We start from the raw sequence: 23,914 nt of genomic DNA on the forward strand, positions 1-23,914 counted from the left end.
AGAGTGCCTTATTACAATGAATTCTCAGGGATGGCAAAGAGAGAACATCCAAGATACACTAAAAAGAGGCATTGATTACGTCCCAACTAATGGACATTATGCACCAGAACACCACAATGGACACTCATGCCGTGCTTAATCAAAAACATATATTAGATCACCAAGATTAGACTACCTAAATACTCAAACTAAAGACACAAACTGTGATGCGATAGAAAACAGGTACTTACTTTTGCGTTGAAATGCATTTTCTCCTATTTGCCACAGCAGTGGCAACCAAAACGACAGAAGGATTGCCACTCGATGCTTCCAAATGTGACTCACTGCCATATGCAAACTTATCTGACATGAGCATGTTCAGCCACTGAGTGGCAATCAGCCAAGTCCAAGGGAGGGACTATTAATGCTTGGTTCTGAAGAAGCAAGGCCAAGGCATGCACAGACTCATGCCCTTCATAGAAGATGGTGGATGCAGGGATAGGCTTTCGTGTCTACCTTCACTCAAATAATGTCACAGCAACACCAACTCATCCTGAAATATATATTTAGCATTAGAGAAAAAAAGCATACAAAGCAATCAATCTACTTAAGGGCATTTGGATCAAGGGAACTCATTCCACGACCCACCCTTTAATCATATATGGAAAATGTATCTCCTCATGAATGTATTTCCTGATGCACACATGTTAAACAATTAAAATTTGGCAATAAACAAAATATCAAAAACATTCTTTACATGTTAACCACATGTCCTGAAATAAATTTAAAAAACTGCTAGTGTTCCCTCCACAATACGTACAAACATGCTCTAAATTTTTAAATTATCACAAGGGCCATATTACTCTCAATAACCCAAGGATTGAGACTACCTGATGTAATCGTTTAGTAAATCATCACTGTAGAACAAATGAGGTAGAACAATGAAACCAAGAGAATAAAATATCTGGTTTAATCCAGTACGAGTAACAATTGGATATCAGAAAATTATCTCCCAGATGAATGCTCACAAAACCATCAGAATGGAAATTTCTGACCAACGTTTGACCCATTTCATGAGCAACCAACAAGATTTTCTTTGCTGGTTTTGGTCCACAGACAAAATATAGGTCCATTACTATACCCTAGAGATGAAATAGTATTTGAAGCAGTGGAAACATGTTGATTCCTTTTCAAAAGACTTTGTAGGCTACAAGAAAAAATACAAAGTAGTGTAATCTGGGGTAAAATGTAAGGATACCTCCATTGTTCCCACAGATGAACTGAACAAGTTTCAAAGTTCAACGGAGGCCCATGATGCAATATTCTAATCAAATTCGTGAAACTTGTTCTGAACATGCATTAAACACTATGATTACACAGCAGCACAGTGAAATTTGAGGAAAAATTGGGCATTCCCTTAGTTGAACAAGCTTGTAGACAGAAGGTGGTACTGATACTACGTGGTTAAAACATGGGAGAACCCAAAATAAAGACAGGATTAGGGCAGGGTTGTTCTATGCTGTCCGTGATGTTTAATGCTAATATTGAGAAGGCATTAGACAAAATTAAGGAAGAAGTATTTGGTGGTGTACGAATATACGGAGAAAGGATAATATGTATTGAGTATTTTGTGAACATATTTTAGCAGCGGGATCTCTAGCAATGGAAAAAGCAAATGGGAGATAATAGCGCAAATAGAGCAGAAATGAAAAACCATGCATCAAGAAATATATTGCATATCATTTTCATCTTTGAATTTGGAGTGGTCACAAATACATCCAAGCATCCAATGCATTCACATTTACTAAATCCTGAAACATTCTGTGCTATATTTGACAAAAAAAATTGCGAGAGAAATCTTGAATATACACACAAGTTTCTGAGCTATCAAACCGGAATCACAGCTTTAATGAAAGATTTCACTGAGAAACTTCCAAAAGTATAGTGACCACTTTGTCCCCCATGAGCAAACGAGCGACACTCTAAATTAATACTGCTTCACTGTTCCCGCTTGGTTCTGAGGAATCAAGGCCAAGGCATCCACAGACTCATGCTCTTCATAGAAGATGGTGGATGCAGGGATGGGCTTTCATGTCTACTTTCACTCAAATAATGTCACAGTTCCTAGTTCCTGCAACACCAACTCATCCTGACATATATATTTGGCAATAGAGAAAAAAAGCATAGAAAGCTATCAATCTACATAAGGGCTTTTGGATCAAGGGAACTCGTTCCACGACCCAACCTTGAATCATATATGAAAAATGTATCCCCCCATGAATGTATTTCCTGATGCACACATGTTAAACAATTAAAAATTGGCAATAAACAAAATATCAAAAATATTCTTTACTTGTTAACCACATGTCCTGGAATCAATAAAAAAACTGCTATTGTTTCCTGCTAGGGTATTAGTTCGAATCACTTACTTGAATTCTCTACTTGCACGAAACGTGACCTTCGATATCTTGATCTTCAATCGACGACTCGTCAAACGGTCGCGGCCAGAATCAGCTGACATCAAGGATCGCTTGAAGACCGTCAACTGTTTTCTTTCGGGAAGTCAGCTGATTCTGGCCGCGACCGTTTGACGAGTCGTCGATTGAAGATCAAGATATCGAAGGTCACGTTTCGTGCAAGTAGAGAATTCAAGTAAGTGATTCGAACTAATAGTATTTGTGATGCTTATTGATCAACTTCCGTCAATTATGAGTGTGATTACTAATGTGGTGTATTCGTTTTCAGATCATCTTTTGACGAGGAGGAGCCAGTTGCTCAATGAAGTTGATTTCGGCAAATCAAATGGATGCTCTCGGGAGTTTCCAATCAATGCTTTTTTAATTATTCTGTGTATTGATGGATAAGTGAATTATATGAAATAATTTTATGAAAGACATGTGCCAATGGGAACAACATCGAGTGAAGGCTCTGGTGGAAAGTAACCATGATCTCATCAGGTAATCGTTTTATGGCAGGAGTGATTTACACTAGGCATTAATTTGTTATTGGGAGGATATACTGAATCACTGATTGTTGTCATTGAGCGTTTTCCGTTTCCCATGAAAGTAGTTGAAAATCGTTTTGTTCGCAGGGTGTTGGCGCTGTTTTGTGTCGATCAGAATTATGGGTGTAGTGTCTTTTATTAATTTATCATTAAACCGGTTGTCTTCGTCGGTTTGCACAAGCTATCTAAATTATCAAAATATATGTACAGGTATTTACATTCGGACATCATCTTTTCATTCCATATTCTTAGCTACATAGATGGCAGTACTACTGCATACGGTGTCCAAACTGAAGCTGCCTCTTCACGAGGCACCTTGCATCCGCCACTGAAGAGTATCCAGCCCCAAACCGGCTCAGATTTTTTTCTGATGTCAATGCTGTTGAAGAGTCATGGTGCTGTGGTTTTGACGCCAAAATCAAATAACAGTCAGGTCAGTGGAAAACTTCATTGTCACCTCAGCCAAGAAAAGTTATTTAAGTGAAATCAAACCTCAAGACAATGCTCATTTGTGTTTTGATGTGAGAGGAAGAGTGCATTTCAAATTCATCCCACGAGGTCAGAGTGTTAATCATTTTATGAGGTCTCATTGTTAACTTGTCAACATTTTTGTCAATTGTAGAAGTTTAAATTTAGTACATAAACCATTTATCACAATTCACTTACTAAAATGTTCGGGCAAAATTTATAGGCTTTGGGTTTTTAGAACGGTATGAAAATGCCAGTACACCTGACAATGGCCCATCCTGAAGAAGTTGAAAGGAAAATATCTTTTAAAATGGAGAAATAGAATAAGATATTTTCTCAGGTGACCTGCAGTGTTAGTATAACCTGGTGCTTGCACCCCCTGCCCCACATGTTGGATCGGAGGGTATTTCTGTAGAGATGTAGATGGAATGAGGTCATTCGGAAATACTTCATTTCTACTGGTGGTCTTCTAGTTCCATCAAGTGCTGAGGCAATTGTGGTGACATTCCTTGAACTTTCTTGCCCTTCTAATCCGTACTGCACTCTGGTAATTAATGGATATTTGGGAAAACCAAATCTCATTTGGAGAGAAGGAAAGGATAATCAAGTATAATAAAGTCCGGGATGCTGGGGTAAGGTTCACAAAAATATAACTGGCTGCATCAATTTCCCCACAAACGTTACTGACACAGAAGTGTATTTGGCGATTATAAATGCAAAGAGTCTTTTCTGTGATAAAATGTTGGGATTACGGGGAAACTGGTACTGCAAATTGAGGCAAGGTGATGATGCAGAAGTAAAATAATTATTTCGATGAGCATTATCTTTGTAGACAAAGGGAGTGGGAATCACTTTTTAATTTCTCTTTGTAAACAAAGGTAATGTGAAAGGTGACGTCTGCTCCTGTGGGATTCATGTCTGCAGTCTTTATGGTGTCCTTATCAACATGACAACCAAGGGCAGTGAAGTGAGTGTTTCAGAATAATAAATAGACATGCTCCTAATCATTTAATCTCGCTCTGGAGGGGTCTATTAAAGAATTGTTAAACTCATGTCAAACACTCGCCCTTTGCCACCCTCGACTAACTTGGCTTGGGGAATAGGTATCGTGTAGGTCACTTTGTTTTTTGGGAACATTGGCTGCTCATTAAAAGCTCACTTCAACCTCCTCGTCATCATTTGCAGCTCTACAGCCTGGTGTGGGCCTTGGCTTCCTCTATGATATGCCTCCATGCAGGAGTTTTTGTTCTTGCTTTACCCTTCCATTGCCTTCAAATTATTCTCTGCACCCTGTAGCCATCTCTTCCTTGGTCTACCTCTTCTTCTGACCCCTTCCATCTTGCTATTAAGTATCAGTTTGGGCATTCTGTCATTTTCCATGCTTTCTACATGGCCCAACCATGCCAGCCACGGTGACATGGCAAATTTAACTACGTCCTTCCCTTCTAGTAGTTCATTTATCTCCATGTTCATTCTAATTCTCCATCTCTCTCCTTCTCTAATTGAGCCATAGATTCTCCTAATGATTTTTCTTTCCAATTTTCCAAGGGTTTCTTCATCCTGCCATGTCCATGTCTCAGCTCCATAAGTTCAAACGGGTCTAGCAAGCAATCTATAGATCTTCAGTTTTGTATTCCTTGATAGTAACATTGGCTTGAGGAGTTTGACATTCCCAAAATATGCCTTGTTACCTTCCATTACCCTTGCATTGATCTCCGTGGATATCTTATTTTTATTGTCATGTCAGACTGCTACTGTAGATAGGTTAGCTCCTTGAAACCCTCTAACTCATAATTCCCAATTATTATGTTTTGCAGGTCCCGCTTGTTCTGAGAAGCTGTAATTTTCAAGTATTTGGTCTTCTCCTCACTAACCTTCGGCCCCACTTCTTCACCAGTCTTTTCTAAAATGTAAAACATTTCTTTCAGGCCCTTCACGTTTGGTGTAATTAGATCTATATCGTCTGCAGATGCGAATCCTTGCTGGGATTTATGCACAATGGTCCCTCTTGAATTCAATTCTATCGTTGCATTATGTAGGGCCAGGCTCAATGACATGGCTGAGAGAGCATCTCCTTGTCTTACCCCTGAGGTCATATTAAATTGGTCAACTTGCTCTACCCCCAATTAAGGTTTTACATTGTGATTCTGCAATGTCAATTGAACCAGTCTAATCAGGAATATCATATGCAATGTCAATGGAACCAGTCTCTGGAATATCATAACCTCTCAACACAGGTAACATCTCTTTCTTTTCATGCTGTCGAAAGCTTATTGAGTTGAAATGAAATAATTGACTTTGTAATTCCACACACTTTATTTTAAAAACCCACAACCCAGGTTTCAACATTGAATGTCATCATCAGGTGGTCCTCATAGAAGCAAACTTGGTAGATATACCATCTGATCAAGGGAAGGGAGGGTTGGTCAGAGAGGGAAGGTGGAGGGGTAAAAAGGTTACAATGTAGCCGGGAAGAAAAGAGAATTAAATCTTTCGGTGTCAATCGTTGACTTGGAAGGGTGGTAGGTAGGTCTAGGAGTGGGGAGGGAGTGGGAGGGATACAGAATTCCGTTGAAAGGTTCATCTTTGCAACGGACACATTTTAAACTTTCCAACTGCTCGGAAGCATCATGCCTTTGATCTTTATTTTCAAAATAAATAATTTTAGTCGCAAAGTCACTGTTGTGGTCACTTTTGATGAGGTGCTTTGCAAAGAGGGATGTTATGTTCTTACTTTTTAAACATGTTAGGTGTTCTTGAATTCTCTCTTTAAATTTCAGTCCTGTTTGCCCAATATACTTTGTGTTACACTCCACTCCTCTCGTTTATGGGGACCTTGTCTTTAGTTTGAGAGATGAGGTTCTTAAGGCATGAACCTCTGTAAAAGGCACATTTAATTTTTTCTCTAGGAAAACTTTTAATAATGGGATCTTTTAAATGTTCGGGGTTGTAAATGTGGCATAGGACTGTTTTTGTGAGTTCATTCCGGTAAAGTTTATTAATTAGATCTTCTGAATAGCCATTGTTTCTGCTAATATTTTAATTACATTAAGTTCCTGATTTATATTTAATGTAGACATAGGGATATTGGTTAAACGGTGGATCATTGCATGAAATGCGGAAAGCTTTTGGGCAAACCAATGCCTTGAAGAGGAATGAATAGACTGGTCCGTCTACATTTCGGTCTTAAAAATAGAATACTGTAACCCGTCTTTGTCTTTACAAATGGATGAATCGAGGAAATTCAGGGAACCTTTTTCCTCTTTTTCACACGTGAATTGTACATTAGAATTGACAGAATTTAAATGTGCTAGAAACTGATCTAGTTGCCTTGCGGAACCTGTCCACACACAGAAGACTTCATCTACATATCTAAACCAACGAAATACATTATTAATGAGAGGGTGAGCTGAGGAGAACAAAATTTTTTCAAAATTGTCCCTATGAATGTCGGCCAGGAGTGGGGACAAGGGCAAGCCCATGGCTAAACCATTGGGTTGTTGGAAATATGAACCATTAAAAATAAAATAATTTTGGTAAACACACGTCTTTAGTAATACACAGAGTTCACTTATAACTGGCAATGGGTTGGATTTTAGGAGGATGATGTCTTCGGCGAGGTTCACAGCTTCCAAGGGTTGGTTCACATTGTTGAAAAGGTTGCGTACATCGAAGGAAACAAGCATGCACTTTTTCGGGATGACCCCTTTCATTAGTTTTTTGACAAGGTCAAATTAATTCACTAAACCATATTCTGTGGAAAATTTGGATGTTACCTGTGTTGAGTTGGTCTTACCCCTGAGGTCATATTAAATGGTCAACTTGCTCTACCCCCAATAAAGGTTTTACATTGTGATTCTGCAATGTCAATTGAACCAGTCTAATCAGGAATATCATATGCAATGTCAATGGAACCAGTCTCTGGAATATCATAACCTCTCAACACAGGTAACATCTCTTTCTTTTCATGCTGTCGAAAGCTTATTGAGATGAAATGAAATAATTGACTTTGTAATTCCACGCACTTTATTTTAAGGTCAAATTAATTCACTATATTCTGTGGAAAATTTGGACTGGATTTATATCTTTCATAATTTCTTTTTGTATCACTGGATTTAATCACTTTCTTAATATCTTGTTGAAACTTTGGGGTTGGGTCTGAACGAAGTACTCAAATATTATTGTACCTGATAAAGTCTTTGCATTTCGTGTTGCAGATGTTTCCTTCTAATACAACCGCTGCGCTGACTTAATCTGCTTTTTGGATGATCAAATTTTTATCTGTCACTGAATGTACAGTATAATCGACTTCAAGCCCTCGTACTCGATAGAATACTTTTTCTTTTTTACTTCTAGTAGTGAGATTTTAAGGAGCTCCTGGGAAACAACTTGTTTAACCGCAATTTTTTCTTTCTGAAGGTCAACCACCAGGTTTTTAATCCCTTTCACAGAAATAGGAATTTAAGGTATGTACTTTAGGCCCTTTTCTAGCAAAGAAATCTGACTATTAGAAAAGGAATGCCCGGAAAGATTAACAATTTGAGGCCCAAACTATGGTCACTCTGAGAACTTGTTGATTTTGAACTGGACTCCTTATTTTTCCATAGTAGGTCAAGCTTACGGTTGATTTTTGCTCTTTTGTGAAGGGAAATCGCACTGCATGCCTGGGGAACATTTTTATGAAAGTATAACCACTCGATTCAATGAAGTTTATGGGACAATTCCACGGATAAAAGTAGTAAATAAAGGGATATAGAATTACGTTTAACATACCATTTGTGTATCTTCCTTGTAAGCCAGGCTTTCTTGGCTACTCCAATAGCGAAATTTCCTGCCAAGGATTGGGTTTTTTTATGCTGAAGGTTGATGAATTTCGGAAAAACTCCAAGGGAGATTCAGCAACTTTTGAAGATGATGTTCAATGGTGCATTCTGGTATTTGATGGAGAGTCTTCTCTAGAGACCCTCCTTATCTGCGTTACTTGCGCACTTAATAAAGTTGTTGTCTCAGGCCCAACTTTATGGAATTTGCATGGCATATTCAAATGAAATGAAATTTTTACATAAATTGTGTGGAATTACAAAGTCAATTATTTCATTTCAATATGTTATGCAAATTCCATAAAGTTACCCCTGAGACAACAGATTTTCTGTCAAAAGCTTTTTTGAAGTCAATGAAGAGTATTTTCAAATCAACATTATATTTGTAGCATTTGTCTATTGTTTGTCTTACCAAGAATATCTGGTCAGTTGTCCTTCTACCAGCACTAAAGCCACACTGATATTCTTTCAGTATGTCTTGAGCATAGGCACTTGTGCTTTCCCCAATGACTTGACCTTTTTTTATTTCTACAGGAGTGCACTAAGGTTGTTAGCTTTTAGTCATACATTTTACTGGTTGGTTGAACTTTTTGCTTTCTTTAACGTTATTGAGCTCTTCTACAGCCTTTACCTGATTTTTTAAGCACTCATTTTTTCTTTCTTTTTAGTAATTTATCAGCTTCTTTCCTTCTCTGCCTATACTTTTCTCTTGTAAATCTAGTCTCCTTTTGTAACATATTGTATCCATCCTTGTTATTTTCCTGTATAGCAAGTTTGCACTCGTTATCAAACCAATCTGCATGCCTTTTTACTTTCGTGTTCCCTATTATGTCCTTTACAGTTGACAAAACAGATTGTTTAATTCTTGCCATTCATATTCCACAGACTATTGCTCTGTCTGTTCTTCCTCATTCCTTGTTAACTTTATCTACCTATTTAATTTTTGTACCTCTTGCTTTTGTACTCCTAGAGTGAGTACGCCATCCGTCGGATGGGACATTAAACTGTGGACCCCTTGGCGCCTTTTGTATAATTGTTTGATATTTTGGTATTTTTTGGCATTATCTTTCCAGTTTGTCATAAAATTCTTGCTTTTCTTCTTTTATTTTTCCTGCGGTAGGGGAATGGGCTGATATGAGACTGATGTTTCGGAATGTTCCTTTTAAGGTTATTTTGCATAGTCTCGAGTCCCCTAATGGCTCAAAATTCATCAAACTGTTTCTTATCCTTGCATTAATCATGAAAGCAGTTCTATAGAACCCAATCGAATGGCTGGGTCCACTGTGTACTACTGTAAAATTCTTCTCATCAATTCTACCATTTCCTACCCATCTCACCTCCTGTAGGGCTGTAATATCCAAACCATATTTCAGCATTACATTGGCAACTTCAATCATTCTATCCGGTTTCAACAATGTTATAACATTCCATGTTGTTAATTTCCATGAATTTGGTATCCTTGTCTGTTTGCCGGGTCGATACCTTGAAAATCCATTCTTATCTTTCCGAGGCATGTTTAGAGGATTCATAGCGAGTGAATGTTTGAAGGGTAGGGTTGCTAGCCCTATGGCTAACCCCTGACTTGGAGGGCCCGGAGTTATGCTTAGGGTTTAATTTCTCAGAAAGGCTCGTTCTGTCAAACGTCAGGTGATTGTTCTTCCATCATTGAGCCCATATCCACCCAGAGCCACCATAAAACATATGTGCAGTGCAGAGCATCTGAAGCTGAGTGCAGGAAGTCAGGCTGATGCAGTATAATGTTGCTCAAGTGAATCTTTAAAAAAAATTTAATTAAATGTAGAATACAATGTATCTTTCCACTATCTTTCCAGTGTCCTTAAGGGCATACATTGTATTGATACATTGTATTTTTCATTTAATTAAAATGAATGTCCGCAAAGTTTAGCCGGGAACAATTGAATATTTAAAAATTGTTTTTTTTTCCAAGTTGTCAGCAAAATGTATGTAAAGTGGACTTGGGTAAATATTGATAAATATCCTCAGTTTCTTTCGCGAAGGGGTCTTGTAAGTGTGATAAATGGATGCATTTTTACATGATTTAGTCAGTCTAGATTTGCTTTAACCATTTCTGCACAATCAACTTGATTTTTTCATTCTTCTAGACAAGTTGTTAGTTATACAACATTGCATAACAATAACGGGTCTGTCCCGAAAAAGCCCAGACCCAGATCGAGTTTTAGAAGACAGTAACTGGAAATAAGGATGAGGAAGATGCAACCTGAAGATCCCACTCACAAGTTTTGTGACAGTAGAATGTCGCCATTGCGTTGGATTGCTGACGATTTTGGTATGCAGGATAGGAGATATCTGGATGTCTGGTGGGTGATCATTTGTGGACACTCGTTGATGTGATTGAGGCACTAACAACACATTTATCAATCTAATGATTTAGGAATGAAGATTAATGCGTTCAATTGTATACCAGCAAAAATTGAACAATTCATCATTTAGTATCTTTAATCCTAATAATTGTGAATTCCATGCCGCCATATGAATTCCTGTATCATCAGTTGTATATTCTCATTTTCGAACTCCCTTTCCCATTTCACTCTCTCTCACCATCTCTCTTCCTTGCATGGCTAAGGGTGACGCCAGCACCAAAGACTGAGAATAAAGCCGGCCCAGTAGCCTGTGTGGATGCGTCGGAATTTTCAAAGGGGCGTGCACTCATGGAACTCGAGGATGATCAAATCCCACCCACTTGGTGAGAATTAATCATCTTCCATTTTTTAGCCCAGCTCAAAAGATTTCAATGATATAAGCATCACCACCTCTCACCTGATGACTGACACGCCCACTCTAACGGCCAATTCCATCTCAGGTGGCAATGGGCCTGCATCTGTAGGAGCAGATAGGGTTTGAAAGAGAGGCAAAGGTAGCTACTTCTTTGATGTCATTATCTGTTCGATAAGTTAAAATTCTCGATGTGTGTCTGCTTCTGGGGGAAACAGCTTAGCAAAATGTAGGGCATATCAATTCTTACTGTAGCTAATATTTTCTCTCCGTACTCTTTCACAGTTTTCACTCAAAATAGCCAGAGACAACCTTGCAAGTGATGGCCTGTTCAAAGGAATGGATTCAGAGGTGACTGCATCAGACATCTGTAAGTAAAATATCAAGTCCTAATGTAGAATTAATTCATGACGTACCACTATTGTGGAACCTTTTTGGCTCTTTGTTTAATCTATTAATTATCTCATGAGCTAATTGAGCTGTTTCCCATGTGTTTTGTAAGATATTTAAGCATTTTTGTAATATTGATTGAAATTTTGCATCACATTTTTGGTTTTCTCTCCACAGCTTTCTATTAGTCATAATGAGAGAATTGCACTTTCTCTTCTGGTGACCTGGCAGAACAAAGGAAGCGTTTGCAGTAGATGCAGAGCAAATTGTGGCTGTGATGAGGAAACACTGATTTTAAAGTGCTCATTACACCATGTTAGATACAGGCTGGCGTACGTAGTGCCATTGTCTTCCAGAGCAAGAGGTCCTCACTTAGTTTTAGCCTAGTGTTAGTCATTCTCATGGGTATAACTTTTCATAAAATAAGAAAAGGAATTTGAAAGCCATAAACCAATCTTGAGGAGCGGGAAGAGGACAAGAAAACCAAGGATTGCAGATGATATGATTAAGAGCAAGAGAAGAGAAGAATATAAATGCAGAGATGGGTAGAAGAAAGTACAAAGAATTCAATATCAGATTTAAGTGGGAAACCAACTGAGCTAAAGAAGCATGTACAAAGATTGTGTGGGGATGTGAAAGTTGATAAAGTAAGGGGGAAATGGGTGCATGTGCAGGAATGTGAAAGGACTGCCAGGAAGTAAGAAGGTAATATCCATGCAAATCATCAAAGATAATTCAAATCAAATTATTGAATGAACTCAAAATACTCAATTACTGAATGAATGAAGAAATGGAAAGAATTCACTGAAGAACTATATGAAAAAACAGTAGGCCCAGAGCTTAGATACAGGAAGAAAATAGAAGATAAATTAGGATAGGTTTAATGGCTCAAGAAAGGGCATTGAATTAATTGAGGATTGGGGTTAGACAACATTCTCATAGAACTACTCAGAGCTTGGGAGGAAGGGTTTTTATGGAGTAATGCAATGGTGTTCATGATTAAGGAATTTTACTGGAAGATGTTGTCCGTACGGTTAGTGTCCCTAGTCTGAAAAATGGAAAGGCTGGAATATGTGATTACTAAAGAACAACAAACTTAATTTCAAAAACAGCTGAAGTGGCTCTCAGGGTCATCAACAAAAGGATAGAGAGCAGGGCAGATGATTTTTGTGCTCAGGAAGAGGAGAGACATGTGTTATGGCATAGCAGTAATGGGGTAACTAATAGAAACGGGCATAGATTACAGTCAGAATGTATTTGTCTGTTTGTAGGTTCTATCTATCTAAATAATAATAACCTGCATGATGTTGCGAAGCCAGCGATTATACATATATTCCTTCTAATTTATCTTGTACGTAGACTAGACTCCAAGAAAACATTCAATACAGTGTATGGGGAAAAACCAATGAATATATTGCTAAAAATGTGAATAGATTGTAGAAATAAGAGACTTATCCTTGAAAGTGTGCGTATCTCAGACTGCTCAGGTGTGAGCAGTGGACGGAAGGCCCAGTTGTGCAGTGTTAGGAAGAGGAGTGAGGCAGGGTTGTATCACCTGTGTGCTGTTCAATGTGTATGTGGCGTAAATGTTAAAAGAGGCATTATGGGAAGAACTGGAGTTTGGAATTAAGGTCAGTAGGGAATTCAATATAATCAGTTAGGTTTGCTGATGACCAAGCTTTTGTTTGCCGGTCAGCCAAGGGGTTGCAATCTCTGCTGAGTGCATTGGACAGTCAGGTGTGATAGGTATGGGTTGAAAATAAATGTAAAATAACTCAGTTATTGAGAAAGAGGGAAGCCAAGTTAAATATTAAAATAAGAATTCATAAACTGGAATAGGTTTTATAGTTTAAGTGTATGGAGAGTGTTTCATCTAAAATGCTTAAGGTTGTAGGGTCATAGGGTGCTCCGCCATCAAAGCACCATGTCTTCCATTGTAACAATTTCATTGTCACTCACTGCCGCCATCGCTAAACATTGTGAGTCATTATATATCTAATGCTATCACTTTTGATATATTTTTATAATATCTAACATTTATTTACTATTATTTAGTCCATTGTAAGTGATTCTGTACTTAAATGAACATTATGAATCTTAAATAAACAGATAACATTACTTCGGATTTTTTCTTGCAGCCCACAAAGTTATTTGAAAAGGCATTTCAAAGGAATTATTTAGGTAGGCCAAGGTGAAATTGAATCAATGCATATTTCTATCCTTGTGGAAATCCTCATTAAATCTCCAAATCAATAAGACATTCATTTTCTTAACAGAATCAGTATATACATGTCCAATCCTGAGTTAAAATTACTAACGAGAAAGAAAATAAATAATTTAGCCTTCCTGCTATTTCTTTAATTTCCATGTTGGTAGGGTCATGTTTTCCTTTCCTTCAGCATATATTAATGTGATGGCATTCAGATGTCTATGTAGTATTGTCTCTCATGTGTTTACACTGTGCTGAGGATTATACATTAAGTCAGTACATCAGGTTAATGATTCTGAACATTAAAGCTGAAAAATAAATTTTGCTACATTAACTGATTCATTTTGTACCCACAACAAAAAAACTAAATTCAGTTGCTGAAGGTGTTCCTAAAAATTTCTAAATCAATGATAGCGGTGCGATCCTTTTTGAATGGTATATCTTCATTTACAAATAATAAAAAGAAAGCTCATGTTGGCTTGGGGGAGGTCATTGATTAGGAGTGGATTTAATGGGAATGTGAAAAAAGCTAGGAAGTTAGTGAAGAGAAGGCACCAGATTGCTGTGAGGAATCACTGGTGGGAGAATGTTTCTGAAAGGCTGTCCCTGGACGCTAAATGGCATCATTTACTGCTGGCTAGTTATTCACAAGGTTTTTGGTTTTCTTCTCTCTCCCTTAATATTAAGAACTAAAGATGTTTTTACCTGTGGTGAGCCTTGCTTCATGGATTGTGGGCAACTTGCTACTGAGTTCAGATTAAACCCATTCCAATCATGTATAACAAACTTGTCTCATGACCATGGATATCATCATCTATCTATTCATTAGGCCCTTTGCCTAAATGGAAAGATTACTTACCAGTTACAGTTCTGCCTAATCAGCTGAATCAAATCAGCCCCTTGCTGGAATAAAGGCCTCCCTGAAGGCATGCTGCCTAAAAACCATATTTACATTTATGTAAAATACCATCAGTTATGTGGTTTTCCCAATGGAAAATTTGCTTAAAATTTTCAATGTTAAATGGGAATCAAAAAGTATCCTCAATCAAGCCATGTGCCTTATAAAACCAGAGAATCATTGATTTTGACAACATATCTAATAGGTCATAAATTGCCATAAAGGAAACAAAATTATGTATTCTACTGTTTCAGGCTTCACTTTGTGGAAGTATTTAATCGCCATGCTAAAAAGTAAAGTACTAAAAGGAAAAGTATAGTCTTAATAGTATGAAAACAAGTAAGATTTGTATGGGCTAAAGAAATTGAATTACTTACTGTTAGAATATTTGGCCAATGGGGCAGATTGATGGGACGTGGCATCACCTGCCCATCACCTGTGCTCTGTCATCTTCTGAGTGTGTGTGTGTGTGTGTGTGTGTATGAGGGCTCGTGTGTATGGTGCACACAAAATCCATACTTTCCAAACCAATTGAGATCTATTCACGGGAGCTGAGATGAGAGGATTGAATGGTGCTGCTTCAAAACTTTGATTAGGAGTAAGTGTGGGGCAAAATTCAGGATGGCATATGTCTATTAATTCCTTGGGATTTTCTTGTGTCCCTTGGGGTCTTTTGCTTTGCAAATTACTTGGAGTTCCATTAATCAGGATATTATGTTCTAGGCAGACGTTAGTTCTCTCAGAGAAGCAGCAGACTAAAACTGTTGAAAGAGGCAGGGAGAGAGACCTTCATTCTCTCTCCTTCCTTCTCACTTGTCACATAGGTGATTGTATGTAGCAGTTATGTAGCACTGTCGTTTGTGGGACCAGTTTAGGGTTACACCTCCAGCACGTCGGCTCTCCAAACTTGCATACCTTTGGCCACCCTGCACTAGACACCACCACACTATGGCACTTGTCACCAAAACTTCAAGATGATACAGAAGGCAATTGGAGATATGGCAATATGGCAGGTTTGTGATAATTTAAAAATTTAGAGCATGCTTATGCAATTTTGTAGAGGAAATAACAGCAGTTTTCTTGATTGATTCCGGGACATGTGGTTTGTGGTTGGTCTTGGTGTCATGTGTAGGGGGTGGGAATGTGTGCATCAGGAAATACATTAATGGGGAGATACATGTTTCATATATGATTAAAGGGTGGGTCACGGAATGAGTTCGCTTGATCCAAATGCCCTTAAGTAGATAGATAGCTTTGTATGCTTTTTTTCTCTAATGCCAAATATATATTTCAGGATGAGTTGGTGTTGCTGTGACATTATTTGAGTGAAAGTAGACATGAATGCCCATCCCTGCATCCACCATCTTCTATGAAGGGCATGAGTCTGTGCATGCCTTGGCCTTGCTTCTTCAGAACCAAGCATTAATAGTCCCTCCCTTGGACTTGGCTGATTGCCACTCAGTGGCTGAACATGCTCATGTCAGATAAGTTTGCATATGGCAGTGAGTCACATTTGGAAGCATCGAGTGGCAATCCTTCTGTCGTTTTGGTTGCCACTGCTGTGGCAAATAGGAGAAAATGCATTTCAACGCAAAAGTAAGTACCTGTTTTCTATCGCATCACAGTTTGTGTCTTTAGTTTGAGTATTTAGGTAGTCTAATCTTGGTGATCTAATATATGTTTTTGATTAAGCACGGCATGAGTGTCCATTGTGGTGTTCTGGTGCATAATGGCCGTTAGTTGGGATGTAATCAATGCCTCTTTTTCAGTGTGTCTTGGATGTTCTCTCTTTGCCATCCCTGCGAATTCATTGTAATAAGGCACTCTCATTGTTCACAGTAGGAGTTCTATAATTATATTTAAATGCCATATAAACATTCATTCCAATCAAATTTACTCTAATTCCGATACCAATTTCAAATCATTGCCACATATGTGGTAGTCGTTATTTACATATAGTCAATATTGGTATGTTTACATATATTCAGCTTTTTTTCACTATTTGGGTAACTATGTGCCTAAGTAAAACAATTTTACATTGTAAAACAGAGGCTGATTAATTTCAGTCTAGAGTTCAAAGACTTTTTTTTTACGTATATGATTAAAAGAGATAGGTAGTTTTCTGTGAGATACTTTGTCGAAAGCTATGTTAAAAAATTGGAAAAACACCATGCCGACTGGAACATGGCTCTATCCCAAAATAAGCATATTGTGAACACAAAGTGGAAGTTTTGTTTTGTAGGATTTACCCTCTTGGAAACTGCGCTAGTTATTCAACAACACGCAACTATCGAGGTGTCCCACTATGGAAATAGCAACTATATGTTCCATAATCTTGCATGATATGAATGTAAGGGAAATAGGTCTGTAATTGCTTGGTTCCTCCTTGTCTCCATTATTAAATATTGGTGTTACATTAGCCATTTTCCTATCAATGGGAACCTTGTGATCTACTAGCAATTTCTTAAATTTGATTCCTTGATGTGGTGCAATTTCTATTGCTAGTTCCCTGTATATGAGCAGGTATTTGATTGGACCCAAAGGATTTATCAGGCTTAATATTTTTCAGCTAATGCTCTATTCCAATGTATGAGGTTTCCATTTTGGGCATCAGTCAGAGAGAATGAACTTCAAAGCTATGGGAGACATTCAGTAAGACTTAGAAGACGATGTTTTGAGAGAAGGAATTGAATAAGTTGGCCTTACACAAACTGCTCTTTACTCTTTTGCCATTATCATTGGTGATTTAACTAACTGTTCAATAATTTCTCTGAACTTCCATGAGGTACGACCAAAATGATTTCAGGTTCTCTTTCAAATTTTCTGCTAATATTTTCATTTTGTTCCCTTCAAAGAATTCTTCATTCGTTTGCTTTGCATTTATTCCATCTTCATTTCCACTGTTTAAAGCACCCTTGGAAGTCCTCGGCTTGCTTTTGGCTTTTTAGTTCACTCCTCATTTCTTGCTTTATTGTGTCTTTACTCATATGATCAAGGATGGTGATTGAATTTTTTAACAGAAACTGGTGAAATATCAAAGCTGAATGTGCAGGTGCATTGTCATGGTAAATGATCCATCCATCATGTTCCCTTGAAATATTGTGCGCTGTTGATACCTAAATTCAGTTCATCAGATATCATTTGGACAGTATTTTGACAAATGGTATGGACAAGGGACCTCACACAATTAATGTTATAATCAACACAGTTGGTTGAAGGTCGTCCCGGCCTTGCATCATCCGTGGCATCTCTTGGCCATCTTTAAAACCCTTAATCCAATTGAAAACTGATGTTTGCTGCAGAGTATTATAACTGTAAACAGCTGTCATTATTACAGAAATTTCTTGATAACTTTTACCGAACTTCATAAAAAACTTGAAGTAAATTCATTGTTCCGTGATTTCATATTTTTCCATTTTCGACAAACAGTAAAAACAAGGACAACAGAAACTAACGTAACTGGCACCATATGCACAGTTCAAAGGTGCGCCTAGCACAGATGGCTCACTGGGTCTCAGGCAACTAACGCCGCTAATGGGCAACGCTATAATCCACATTATGGCCACAAGATTCCTTTAGTTTGCGGCACATTTTTTGCATAGAGCAGGCACGAGGTATATTTACATTTGTATATATTCTTTTATCAATAAATTATTATTGGGTAATCTACCAGTTATGGTAGGTTTTTGGATGGGCAAACTACCAAATAATTCAATTGCCTCTCCTAACAAAACAAAAAATCCAGCAACACACTCTACACCAGGTCCCTCTTCATCTCTGAGAACTTTCGTCCTCCATTCCGTCATTCCGTCCGACACCTATTCCTTCCCTTTCCTCATTTGCCTAACATTCTCCCCTCTATTACAGTCTTCAACATCCCACTGCGGGTCAGATCCCTTCATCCACTTTTCCTGCCTCCATAGGATTTCACCCAACTAACCCCTCTCTTCGCCCACCATACCATGTACGAGGGTCATCCGGAAAGTAGTACCCGTTCGTGAAATAAAGACACAAAAGTAAATATTAACAAACATAAAAAATTTTATTTGAAAGAGGATACTTTAAACTACTTCTCAACATAATCTCCAAGCAAATTAAGGCATTTGTCATAACGTGTGAACAGTTTCTGTATTCCTGCTGCATAGTCCTTCGCCGCCAGCTCATTGAGATACGCGAGGGACCCATCTTGCACAAATTTTTGCATAATGCAGATGGTGTTTAACAATTTCATGAACAATTGTTCGAGAAACATTGGGAAAATGCTCACAGATGTCATCAATTGTGACGCGCCGATCGTTCCTCACGAATTCGTCAACTGAGCTCACCAGTTGGTCTGTAATGACAGACGGTCTACCCGAACGCTCATCGTCGTGTGTGTTCCCCCTCCCCATGTTGAAGTTGCGACACCACCGCCGAACAGACGACTCGTCCATTACATTGTCTCCATACACCTCCTTTAATTGGCGATGAATATCACATGGGCGAACGTTTCTTGCATTGAGGAATTTAATCACTGCCCTCACTTCACAACTGGCGGCGTTCTCAATTTTTTTAAACATTGTAAACAATCACAGAAACAACACAGGCAATGCTAGCGTCACGCAACTTGGCTCAGAGAAGGCAGACAAGCCACTGAAGCTATCTGACCTCGTCCAGCGGCTACTCGCGTCGTCAGCACTTCATGCGGCACGAACGGGTACTACTTTCCGGATGACCCTCGTACTTCCTCTTATGTTTTCTTCTCTGTCCATTTCACCTTCTCCATTCTTCTCCACAAACCCATTTCAAAAGCCTCCAGTCTATGTCTATCCTCCTGCTTTAATGACCACGTTTCCACGCCGTACATTTCTACGCTCCATATTTAAGTTTTTACGAGTGTTCTCTGAATATCCTTACTCAACGTACCTGTCATCAACTCCCTCCTCCTTTTGAAAGCCTCTTTGACTAGCGCAATTCTTCTCCTTACGTCCCCACTACTTTGACCGTGTTGGTCCAAAACACTACCGAGATACGTAAACTGTTCTACCTGCTCTATTTTTTGCCCACCTATTTTAATGTTAAGCTTGGCCTTTTTCTTTCTAGAAAATCGCATAACCTTTGTTTTATTAATATTGATTCTCATCCCGTACCTGTCGCACTGAATTTCCAATTCAGTCAGCAATGCTTGCAGCCCCTTGGCTGATTGACAAACTAAAGCTTGGTCATCAGCAAACCTAACTGATTTTACGAATTCCCCACCCACTTTCATTCCTACCTCGAGTTCTTCCCATGCCTCTTTGATCATTTCCTCTGCGTACAGGTTGAACAGCAACGGTGACAATGGGCAAACCTCCCTTACGCCTCTTCCTAACACTGCCCATCCGGACTCCCCGTTCCCCACCCGCACCTGAGCAGTCTGAGACATGTACAGGTTGCGGATTAGCCTCCTTTCCCTCCAATCTAATCGTATTTTCTGCAGAATACTCATTGGTTTTTCCCAATTCAATCTATCAAACGCTTTTTCTAAATCTTCAAAATAGGCAAATACCTCCTGGTTGTGTTCTATATTCCTCTCGATTAATAATCTCAATACTGCAAAATCATCACGCGTACCTCTCCCCTTCCTAAACCCAAACTGATCATCCCCTAAGTAATCATTTTCCCTACTCTCTATCCTTTTGTTTATGATCCTGAGAACAACTTTAGCTGCGTGGGATAACAAACTAATTGTCCTATAGTCCTCACATGACGTGGCCTTTACCTTTTTCGGAATAGGAACTAAAACTGATCTCACGAAGTCTTCCGGCCAGATTCCTTCCTCATAAATACTACGGACCAGCCCATATAGCGTCTTCCTCCCACATTTTCCTAAGCATTTTAAAAGTTCCACGGGAATGTTATCTACCCCCACGGCCTTATTTAGTTTCATCTCCCTTAATGCCCTTTCTATCTCATTTTCTAGTATGCCTGGACCTAAGCTGTCTTCATCTACGTCATTTTCTTTTTCAATGTCTAAATTTGTTGGTCTGAGTTCTTTACTATACAGTTCTTCTATATACTCCTTCCATCTCTCTTGGATCTTTCCTGCGTCAACTATTACCTTACCCGCCTTATCTCTAACTGTTAGCATAGCTCTTCCTTTCTTGCTTCCCGATAAAGATTTAACTTTGCTGTACAGCGCACCGATTTCACCCTTCCTCTGCAGACTTTCCATATCCTCGCACTGCATCTTCCACCATGCTTGTTTCGCTTTATTTGTTGCCCGCCTCAATTTATTGTTCAATTCTTTGTACTTCATTTTGCTCAATTCTGTATTTATATTCTTCCATTTTTGCCGCTCATCCATCTTTCGGTAATCATCTCATCCGTGATCCATGGTTTCCTAGTCCTTTTAGCGTTAACGGTTCCAATAGTGTCTTTTGCGGCTTTAGACTACTCTTTCTTGATAATTTCCCATTTTTCCTCGATAGTACTAAGCCCTTTACCATCCTCCATGATTTCCTCTACCACCTGTTTGTATTCCTTCCTTTTCAACCCATTTAATGCTTCTACATTCTATTTTCTAACTCGCCGCCCCTGCCTTATCTTTTTGAAACGTACGCTACATTTCAAAACAACTAAATTGTGGTCTGAGTCCGCATCCGCTCACGGGAAGCTGTGCGAATTTATCACACTGTTCCCAAACCTGCGTCTAACCAGGATATAATCCAGCTGATACCTTTCCGAGTCACCTGGCATTTTCCATGTATACCTGCGTCTTTTGTGGTGTCTGAACCAAGTGTTGGTGATAACTAAGCCCTGTCTCCTGCAGAACTCAACTGCTTTATCCCCGCGATCATTCCTCGTGCCTAAACCATAGTCCCCCACCTCATCTCCATCTCTTCCTTCGCCTACCGTCGCATTCCAATCCCCCATCACTATCAAATGTTTCTCTGCAGGAACACAGGCGATCATGTCCTCTAACTGATCGTATATGCTATCGACCTCTTCTTCCTTATTGTTGCTCGGTGGCATGTATACCTGAATAATAACTAAGTTCGTCGGTTCTGCTTTTATCTCCACTAGTAGTATTCTATCCGTTACCTGCTCTATGTTGACTACGCTTCTTCCAACCTCTTCATTTAATACTATGGCAACCCCTCGTTGGCTCTCGTCCCCACCGCTGTATATTATTCTATACTTATCACTCCAGTAATCCCCGTTATCTTTCCATCTCACTTCGCATAGACCTAAAATATCTATTTCTCCCCTTTCCATCTCTCGCTCAACATTCTCCAATTCCCTTTCCTCATCATTGTCCTAACATTCCACGTTCCTATTCTAACTAATTTGGTCTTCTTCTCCTGCGTCTTCTATCCTGCTGGTTTTCCCTTGCAAGGGTTTCGTGGGATGACGACCGCGGAAGCCTTGCCTCCCCCGCTGCCGGGTACGACACACGGCCAATTGGGCCGAGCCCCGTAGTTGCTAGGACTCAAAATCTCTGTATTGCCCATCATATCTATCTTGGGAATGATAATTGAGGTAGTTTCCCGTTGCCTTCCTCAATAGTGTTTTTAACGTGACACCATCACTTACTGGCCGCCCCACTGGGGTCAGACGCCATTGCAGCCGCCTCACTGAGGAACAGACGCTGCGTGGACTACCTTTCGTCTGGCTCCTAACCTTCGACCTATCTGGCATGGGTGACCCTACCGGGAGCAATAATTATTACTCCCGCCAGCACAGCTCTAGGGGTCATCGGAACACACAAGCCCTTCCACCATGTCAAGGTTGTAGTCCGGGGAGGGAATATATATATATATATATATATATATATATATATACATATATATATATATACATATATACATATATACATATATACATATATACATATATACATATATATACATATATATACATATATATATACATATATACATATATACATATATATATATATATATATATATATATATATACACACACACACACACACACACACACACACACACACACACACACACACACACACACACACACACACACACACACACACACACACACACTCACACATTTAGAAATAAATTATTATTAGGTAATCTACCAGTTATGGTAGGTTTTTGGATGGGCAAACTACCAAATAATTCAATTGCCTCTCCTAACAAAACACAAAATCCAGCAACACACTCTACACCAGGTCCCTCTTCATCTCTGATAACTTTCTTCCTCCCTTCATCCCGTCCAACATCCCTATCCTATTCCTTCCCTTTCCTCATTTGTCTAACACTCTATTACAGTCTTCAACATCCCACTGCCGGTCAATACCCCCTTCACCCACTATTCCTGCCTCCTGAAGATATCACCCAACAACCCCCTCTCTTTGCCCACCATACCAAGTACTTCCTCATATGTTATCTTCTCTGTCCAGACCAATTAAGTTTTTACGAGTCTTTTCTGAATATCCTTTCTCAACGTCCCTGTCATCAACTCCCTCCTCCTTGTGAAAGCCTCTTTGCCTAGTGCAATTCTTCTCCTCAGGCCCTACTACTTTGACCGTGTTCGTCCAAAACACATCCGAGATACGTAAACTGTTCTACCAGGTCTAGTTTTTGCCCTTGTATTTTAATGTTCAGCTTAGCCATCTTCTTTCTAGAAAATCACATAACCTTTGTTTTATTAATATTGATTCTCATCCCATATCTGTTGCACTGAATTTCCAATTCACTCAGGAATGCTTGCAACCCCTTGGTTGACTGATGAACTAAAGCTTGGTCATCAGTGTACCTAACTGATTTTACGAATTCCCCAACCACTTTCATTCCTACTTCCAGTTCTTCCCATGCCTCTTTAATCATTTCCTCTAAATATAGCTTGAGCAGAAATGGTGATAATGGGCAATCCTTGTTACGCCTATCCCTAACACCGCCCGCTCGGACTCTCCATTCCCCACTTGAGCCTGACTAGTTAGAGAAATGTACAGGTTGCGGATTAGCCTACTGTCCCTCCAATATACAATTCCATTTTCTGCAATATACTCCGTAGTTTTTCCCAATTCACTCTGTTAAATGCCTTTTCAAACTTCACGAAACAAGCAAATACCTCTTGGTTGTATTCTATATTCCTCTCCATTAATAATCTCATTACTGCAATGCCATCACGTGTACCTCTCCCTTTCTTGATCATCCCCTAGGTGATCTTACAGGGTCGCACCCAAAAGTGGTAGGACTGATTTTTTTACAAGAATTTTATTGACAATATACTTACATCGACTTAATAATCTTCAAAGTATGCTCCTTGAGCTGCTACACACTTAGTATAATGTTGCTACCATTCCCTTAATGCCCGCTGGAAATTTTCTGTATGCCCTACTCTCTATACTTAAGTTGATGATCCTGATAACAACTTTAGCTACGTGGGATATCAAACTTATT

General features: G+C 39.0%; 1 protein-coding gene across 1 annotated transcript; it reads left to right on the plus strand.

Moving 5' to 3' along the window:
- The first annotated feature begins 2,582 nt into the window (after positions 1 to 2,582).
- LOC139696668 (uncharacterized) lies at positions 2,583 to 12,775 on the plus strand. Its single transcript, XM_071595483.1, has 5 exons — positions 2,583 to 2,631; positions 2,725 to 2,936; positions 3,236 to 3,416; positions 11,311 to 11,395; positions 11,593 to 12,775. Exons 2-5 carry the CDS (start codon positions 2,866 to 2,868, stop codon positions 11,601 to 11,603), a joined length of 348 nt encoding a protein of 115 aa, XP_071451584.1. The 5' UTR covers positions 2,583 to 2,631; positions 2,725 to 2,865; the 3' UTR covers positions 11,604 to 12,775.
- Positions 12,776 to 23,914: the final 11,139 nt, after the last annotated feature.

The sequence above is a fragment of the Hetaerina americana genome, unplaced genomic scaffold, assembly GCF_022747635.1.
Source record: "Hetaerina americana unplaced genomic scaffold, ioHetAmer1.1.p SCAF_7, whole genome shotgun sequence".
In the NCBI taxonomy this organism is placed as follows: Eukaryota; Metazoa; Arthropoda; class Insecta; order Odonata; family Calopterygidae; genus Hetaerina; species Hetaerina americana.

What these genes read in the sequence shown, in the direction of transcription:
- LOC139696668 (XM_071595483.1), top strand. Translation starts at nt 2,866, where the DNA reads ATGAAAGACATGTGCCAATGGGAACAACATCGAGTGAAGGCTCTGGTG. An exon ending in AGTAACCATGATCTCATCAG is followed by an intron (nt 2,937 to 3,235) that starts GTAATCGTTTTA and finishes CCATATTCTTAG; the next exon opens with CTACATAGATGGCAGTACTA. An exon ending in CAAAATCAAATAACAGTCAG is followed by an intron (nt 3,417 to 11,310) that starts GTCAGTGGAAAA and finishes ACTCTTTCACAG; the next exon opens with TTTTCACTCAAAATAGCCAG.